Here is an 8,171-nt window from a genome sequence, read left to right as displayed (position 1 = left end):
TTTCTTTTCTTTTCTTTTCTTTTCTTTTCTTTTCTTTTCTTTTCTTTCTTTTCTGTATGGGAAGGGCATTCATTAGTTTCCTGACATTTACAAAAAACATTGTTTTTTGGACAATGAAAGGCTTGCGGAGTTGTCATTTGAATGAAACAATGATAGAATGTTGCACTTATTTTCCTACTATTCATTTGCCAAATAGTCATTGAACTATACCATGTGCAGAGTACCATACTGGCTATCTACTATGCAATACTAAGCATCATTTATTCATAAGTATCATATGATACTAGGCATAATTTATTCATATATTTTTAAGGGCCACATTAAAAATTACTTTTAATTTTTTCATTTTTAATTCAAAATTTTTACCTTTCATATTAATTTACCAGCCTATGACTCTAATATTAAGCTACTGTAAACTCTTTTTCTCTTTTCCTTCATTTTTAGTTACCTGATTTGGACGTTCTTTCCAAATTTGATTCTTCTCTTTACATAAGCATATATATATATTTATACATATATATAAACACATATATATGTATATGTATACATACATATTTTACTATATTAATTTGTACTTGTTTGCATATTGATTTGTTTTGTGGATCTAGATTTGTTAAATGAATACATTTACAGAAACATTTTTTTTTTAATTTTTTTTTTCAACGTTTATTTATTTTTGGGACAGAGAGAGACAGAGCATGAACGGGGGAGGGGCAGAGAGAGAGGGAGACACAGAATCGGAAACAGGCTCCAGGCTCTGAGCCATCAGCCCAGAGCCCGACGCGGGGCTCGAACTCCCGGACCGCGAGATCGTGACCTGGCTGAAGTCGGACGCTTAACCGACTGCGCCACCCAGGCGCCCTGACAGAAACATTTTTATCTCCTTAACAACTATATTTATTTCAATTAGAAGTACTTCTAAAATTTCCATACAACCTCTTAGTGGCAGCAATCTGATTGGAGCTGTAGGGGACTTGTCTCAGGCTTGAGTTAGCATATCAAGTACATTATTTTTATTCAGATTTGGTGGAGTGACTAATATTAGAGATTGCTCTGGGGGAGTTTCCCTAAAGCCTTTTTAAACAACCTATGGCTCAACTATGATTCTCATCTTTTATAATCTTCTCCCTTCTATTTTATAACTAAAGAATTAAATATAAATGTGATGGTTACATGGTTAAATATGGTATGTTACACACACAAACACACACACACACACACGTGGTGGTAAGAACAGGATTTCTTCTTTCCTTTTTAATATGTTCTATAGTATGTAATGTTTTATTTTAGTTTGTATAGTAAATAATATTTTGTAATCTCTCCCTAACCCTTTTCTTTGGAAATTAGACTAACATATTTAAAACTACTCAAAAATTGGATAGTTTGAAATGTCAGATGAACTGGGACCAGCAAGCCTTGGAAGCCTGGTTAGAAGAATCAGCTCATAAAGATAGTGATGCCCTCATTCTTCAGAAGTACGCACAACAAGATGATAATAAAATTAGGGTGAGAAATTATAAATTGTAATGTTAGGTTTTCTCTGAATCTGTAGTATGTGATCCTTTTTACCGAAATTAGATTTATAATTTTAAAGCAGTAGTTCTTAAACTTTTTTGAGTCAGAGACTCCTTTGACAATCTAATAAGCCAAGGATCCTCTCTTTAGAAAAATGACTGTACTCAAATAGTTACAAAATTTTACTGAGAGTTTTATAGATCCTCTGAAACCCTCTGACCATTTAGGAATCCACAGACTCAATTCTGATTGAGAAGAATTCTCAAAAGTATTTCAGAGAAGAAAGTTTTTTACTAAAATGTTGTATAAATATTTTAACTACTTTTATCTAAATAATGGTTTGAATTTAACATAGTGTTTGCTGATTTGAGACTATAGTGTTATTGATTACTTAATATATTATTATAACCATTACTTAAAATCTACTTGTAATTAAATCTGTTAATACTTTTGTATTATGAAACATGCTATTTTCTAATAGATATGATACAAAATGCATTATTTTAAATGACAAATTGTTAATGTTTTTTCTAACTAAAAAGTATTAAAAGTCTTTTTAGAAACAATTTAGTTTTCATTCCAACCCTTTGGAATTAAAAGGAAATGTATGAATTATTTCGTAGTTGTTTTAGATGGCAAATAAATGTGTATCTATAATATAACAATACTTAATGTAAGACATGCTAATAGCTTTTAAGTGAATCAAACAATAATTATGAATATTTTTACATGTAACTACATCATAGGCACTGACGTTGCAATTAGAAAGACTGACTTTGGAATGTCATCAGAAAAGAAAGGTACTTGACAACGAACTTACAGAGACTCTAAGTGCACAGGTTAGTTTAGTGAGTATTTTTATTTCTTAATTGTCAAAGGGATGTATGCAAAAGCACTTAAATTCACAAAAATGTTATTTGCTCTGTATTTGACAGTTAGAATTGGATAAAGCAGCACAAGATTTTCGTAAAATTCATAATGAAAGACAAGAACTCATTAAACAGTGGGAGAACACAATAGAACAGATGCAGAAGAGAGATCGAGACATTGATAACTGTGCCTTGGTAAAGTAGTTGTTTGGTGCTTGCAATGTTCAACTGTATTACTTTCTTTTGTATTTAACTCATTCATTTCAAATGTAACTCACATTGCTATTTGAAAGTCACTTTTGTAGCAGGGGTTAATAGTTTTGGTAAATGTTTTCCAAGCTTAACTCTTTCCATTTAGATATGTGATTTTATGAAGATTATTTACTTATGGTATAATGATGCTGAAGACTGGATCCTGCCATCTCTGAAATGTGGAACAAGAGAAAGTCAATAGATAATGTTGGTGCAGTAAAGCCAATGCTCTGACTTACACATGGTGATCCACAGTGTTTTGAATTTAACGTATGTGCTATTTGGTAGTAATTACTGGTGTAGGGAAATGAGCTTCATGGATAGTCAAGAAACAAAAAGGGAGAGTCAGGAAAGAAACCTAAACTGTGATAAAGCTTTCACTTTTGAAAGTGAGGCACCCATAATAGGTTAGAAGCATGGAAGGGAAGGAATACCACACTGATTAAACATAGACCTAGTGTTATCTTTTGCTATTTTCAGAGGTTAATTTAGAAGTTTTTTTGAAAATCATTAAGGAACAAAATAGGGGTGAGTAAAAATGGGAAGATTAGGGAAAGTTGGGAAGGAGGAGGAATTGAGGAGGAAAGAAAGCAGATGAGAAGATGTTTTAACTTCCATTCTAAATCTACTACATGGAAAGGCATTTGGCAAGCGGCTCAGGTCACTGGAAGTTTGGAATTCTCATATCTGTATGAGGTTTACTTGTTATATGTGACTTAAATGTAAACATTTTATTTTAAATGTCTGTAAGTGACCAACATTATCAACAAAGTGGCCTATGCCTTCTTTGGAGGGACAAGGGAGAACCAGTTTTGACTATGAGTTCCACTTAATTCTTAATGCTGATCTTGGTTTTAAGCATCAAGTCCTGACTGCTTCCTCTTTGTAAATCAAATGTGATAGATCCAAGACTGCAGATCTATGTGCAATAGAACTGCATTCTCTTACAACCCCACAGCTAAATTGACTCAGCCTGCTGATTTGGCAAAATACACAGCTGGTCTCTGGTCATATTCATATTGGTTCCTTATTGACATCTCCTGGTTGTCTGTATTGTAAGAGAATAGGGAGGATGCTAAGAAGTGGCTCCATAGGTAGGGGTTTGCTTCTGAGTGTTTAACAACTGGCTCCCCATTTGTAGCATTTCTGATTTCTGTGGTGAAACTACTTCCATACCAACGTGACTCTGCTCAACAGAGTTGAAAAGAGATGTGTCAGTCAGTTCTGGTGAGCCAGTGAAAGCCAGTTCATACCGCTAGAGGATTTAATCTCTTGTTCCTCTTCCTCCAAAACAGTTCCTGCCTTCTTAGTGTCTTCTTGGCAGGAGTCTGAGTATATGAACCTATGAACCTGAAATTGGCTTTTTTTTTTTAAGTTTACTTATTTATTTTGAGAGAGAAAGGGAGGGAGAAAGCGTGCTTGAGAGTAGGGGAGGGGCAGAGAGCGACGGAGAGAGAGAATCCTAAGCAGGCTCTGGGCTGTCAGTGTGGAGGCTGACATGGGACTCCATCTCATGAACCATGAGATCGCTACCTGAGATGAAATGAAGAGTTGGATGCTTAAGTGAGCCACCCAGACTCCCCTGAAATTGGCTTCTTAAAATAAACTTTTACATCATTTAGAAAAGGAAAAATATTTTTCTGTTATGCTTTTATTCCAGTGTAGAAATTTTGGGACATTACTGTACTTATCAGCATCACCTACATAAACTTAACTGTGAGTAGATAACACTGTTAAAAAATGTGAATGTTGAAGTAGGTGTTAGAATATCTGATTAAATGGTAGAAAAATCAATATAAGGCAGAAAATTCTCGAATGGTCATTTGACATATATGAACTTAGGAAGTTTTGACCCGTCTTTGGTTGAATAAACACAGCAGATCTATAGAACGCTACATTATATAATGTTAATTGTTATAGAAAACATATAGGAATACTAGACTAAATAAATTAAAGATTTTTTAAAAATGTAGTACATTTCAGATATATATCCACTTAATATGCTAATATGTACAATATTACCTGCCGCATTTCTAAAATTTATTGATTTCAGATACCCTCTGAAATTATATGATTTCACATACCCTCCCCCAACCTGATTTTCTGTGATTAGTTGTTTGGTGGGACCCCATTTGGGAAAACTTGAAAGAAATACATTTTAGAGTAAATTTTCCTTCTCCCTCCAATTCATTCAATATATTGCTGTCAACATCACTTGTAAAAACCATAGATGGCCTTTTTATTCCTCAGCTCTAAAATCTTCTTTGTTTCACATTGCTTAAAAATTGAACCTCTTGGGGGATGCCTGGGTGGCTCAGTTGGTCCAGCATCCAATTCTTGACTTCATCTCAGGTCATGATCCCAGGGTTGTGGGATTGAGCCCTGCATTAGGCTCCGTGGTGAGCATGGAGCCTACTTAAGACTCACTCTCTCTCTCTCTCTCTCTCTCTCTCTCTCCACCACCGCCCCTGACTCCTCCCCCACTTGGGCTCTCTCTCTCGAAAAAAAACACAAAATTTTTTAAAAAATTGAAGCTTTTTAACATGGCAATTGGAAAATTGAATTTATTCACAGTTGGGTCCTAACCTCTACCTTTCCAGCCTCATTCCTTTCATCTGTACCTGCCCCTTCTTAATATATGCCCATTCTATGCCTGCCTTCCCACCCTACACCTTAACCACATTAGAGAATTTATGCATATCCATTTATTTTTTTTAGGTCTGACTTAAAAGAAGCCTCTTAGGTAATGCCTTTTGATAATTCTTCTCAGGTAGACTTTATCATCTCTTTGTTCCCATGGTGCTTTGTTCACATCTCAGTTACTACTTTGTATATTCTGTTTATTTTGTATTCCTAAGACCAAAGGTCTTGAGTGAAGGTATTCTTATTGAAACCAATAACTAAAATGTTATTCTCAAAAGATGAAAAAAAAAAAAAAACTAGTCCTGTGAAATATGTGGAAAAACCATTGGAATCCAACTTTCTATGTAGAAATATTCAACAGTGTTATGTTTTTTTAGATGTCACCTTTTGTTGATAAAAGATTGATATTTTTCTCATCTCTTTAGCCAAGTACCAGATTAAAGAGAAAGAAATCCTTAAAAATATGAGCTTATAGATACTGATGTATAGCCTATTAATATTTTGTTTTTATTCATATAAAAATAGACCTTTTTTATACATTTTTAAATGTTTTATTTATTTTTGAGAGAGAGACAGAGTGCAAGTGGCAGGCGGGGGGTGGGGGCGGAGGGGGGCAGAGAGAGAGGGAGACATAGCATCTGAAGTGGGCTTCAGGCTCTGAGCTGTCAGCACAGAGACTAATGTGGGGCCTAGACCCATGAACTGGGAGACCATGACCTGAGGTGAAGTCAGATGCTTAACCAGCTGAGCCTCCCCGGGGCCTCTAAAAATAGACTCTTTAAAGAAAATATTGTCCTAAGAATTTTTGATAAAATACTGAATTTGGTTTAATAGAAAAATAATAACTCATTTCCTTTTTGTTTGTTTTGTTCATCATATTAAACATATATTTAACATATTTTTAATCTTAGGCATTAGCAAGGATAAAGCAGGAAATAAGAGAAAAAGAAAATTTGGTTAAAGAAAAGATCAAGTTTTTGGAAAGTGAGATTGGAAATAACACAGAGTATGAGAAAAGAATTTCTGTTGCTGATCGGAAAGTTTTAAAATGTAGAATGGAGTATCAGCGTCATGAAACTAATAGAAATCAGCTGAAGGATGAGGTATGTTAACTAATAAGACTGGTTTGTGTGTTTATGAAAAATTACTATAAAACTAAGCATAAAGGCTCTCCTTCGATTAAGGAACTGCCTTCTAGTTCTTTGTCTTATGTCCCTTCACGTTGTGGAACTTTTTGGGTATTCCAATGGCGCCCTGTTTGGTGAAGGCAACAGGAGGGCCAGTCATATCACATGTGGGATGAAGGGGTCCCCCTGGAGTTGTATAGCACACACCTTGCCTGTCACACGTGGTGTTTTGTAGGTGACTTGAGGCAAAATGCTCCTGAGGGGTCTAGACTGGAAACCATAATTATAACTTCCAAAGGGGCAGATGTGAAGGTGAATATTGTAGTGATGACCTGAAGTGGACATATAACATGTCCAGTGCTACATATGTATGGTGGTTTTAACTCAGAGTAGGTGGAGCTATTTGCTTAAGTTCAGCTTCTCACCTTGAGAAGGGATAATATTTCAGTCTGGTAGTGAGACAGTGTAGGGGTAAAATACCTTGAACAGAGAACAAAACTTTTCCTGCTTTGTTCATTTCTTCTTTCGCAGGCACACATACCCAACTAGATGTTCCATAGGGAGTGTTAGCAACAAAGAATTTTTATGAAATTTGTGTCTTGAAGTCACATTAGCTGAAGTTACTGCTGTTTAGTCAGGAAACTGGAATATTGTAGAGCATTTCATTCTATAAGTTGTTATACTTTTTATTTCTGATAAAGAAGGAAAGATGTTTTATTGTCCAAAAAAAGAATAATTACTTAAGATCCTAAAATAGTAAAATAAGCAAATTTCTTGCCTAAATTAAATGTCATTGCTAATAGTTCATTCTTAAAAATTTTTAAATTGCAGAAAAGAATGCAGGGATTCATTCATTCATTTGTTCATAATTTGTTTATTGAGATACAATTAATATATAATAACTTACCCTTTTGAAGTATGTAATTTAGTGGTTTTTAATATTTCATAGGATGTGCAACCATTACCACTATCTAATTTTAGACTGTCTTTTTCTATCAAAAAGAAACCTTTTGCCCACTAGCAATCACTCTGCTTCCCTCCACCTACCCAGCCCTGGAAACTACTAATCTACTTTCTGTCTCCATGGATTTGCCTATTTTGGACATTTCATATAAATGAAACCATACCATACAGAACACTTTATGTCTGGACTCTTTTACTGAAATAATGTTTTCAAGGTTCATCCATGTTATATAGCATGCATTAGTACTTCATTCATTTTTTTCTCTCCAAGTTTTAAAATTTTGTTAAAGTACACATAACATACAGTTTACCATCTTTTTAAAAAATATTTATTTGGGGGCGGGGGGGAGACACAGAATCCAAAGCAGTCTCCAGGCTCTGAGCTGTCAGTACAAGCTGTGAGATCATGACCTGAGCCGAAGTCAGGTGCTTAACTGACTGAGCCACCCTGGCGCCCCTACAGTTTACCATCTTAATCATTTCCCAGCATGCAGTTCAGTGGTGTTAAATACATTCCTAATGTCATCCAACCATCACCATCATCCATCTCCATAATTCTTTTCTTCTTGTAAAACTGAAACCCTGTACTTATTAAACAGTAACTCCCCATTCCCCCCTCTTCCCAGCTCCTAGCAACTACCATTTTGCTTTCTGTCTCTAGGAGACTACTCTAAGTTAACTTCACATGAATCAGACAGTATTTATCTTTTTGTGATGGCTTATTTCATTTATTTTACTTAGCATGGTGTCCTCAAGGTTCATCCATATTGTAGCATATGTCAAGGTTTTCTTACTTTTTAAG

At 35.0% G+C, this 8,171-nt stretch overlaps 1 protein-coding gene across 1 annotated transcript in view; it reads left to right on the top strand.

The window, feature by feature from the left end:
- Positions 1-8,171, top strand: part of CCDC39 (coiled-coil domain 39 molecular ruler complex subunit) — a 46,046-nt gene that overhangs the window by 10,624 nt on the left and 27,251 nt on the right. Inside the window, exons 4-7 of the mRNA XM_040480831.1 lie at positions 1,348-1,506; positions 2,262-2,354; positions 2,451-2,579; positions 6,191-6,382. Coding sequence (XP_040336765.1) covers positions 1,348-1,506; positions 2,262-2,354; positions 2,451-2,579; positions 6,191-6,382 — 573 coding nt within the window. The remainder of the gene's footprint in view (positions 1-1,347; positions 1,507-2,261; positions 2,355-2,450; positions 2,580-6,190; positions 6,383-8,171) is intronic.

The sequence above is a fragment of the Herpailurus yagouaroundi genome, unplaced genomic scaffold (assembly GCF_014898765.1).
Source record: "Herpailurus yagouaroundi ecotype Mexico unplaced genomic scaffold, PumYag 159, whole genome shotgun sequence".
In the NCBI taxonomy this organism is placed as follows: domain Eukaryota; kingdom Metazoa; phylum Chordata; class Mammalia; order Carnivora; family Felidae; genus Herpailurus; species Herpailurus yagouaroundi.
This window is presented reverse-complemented; position numbering and strand designations above follow the sequence as displayed.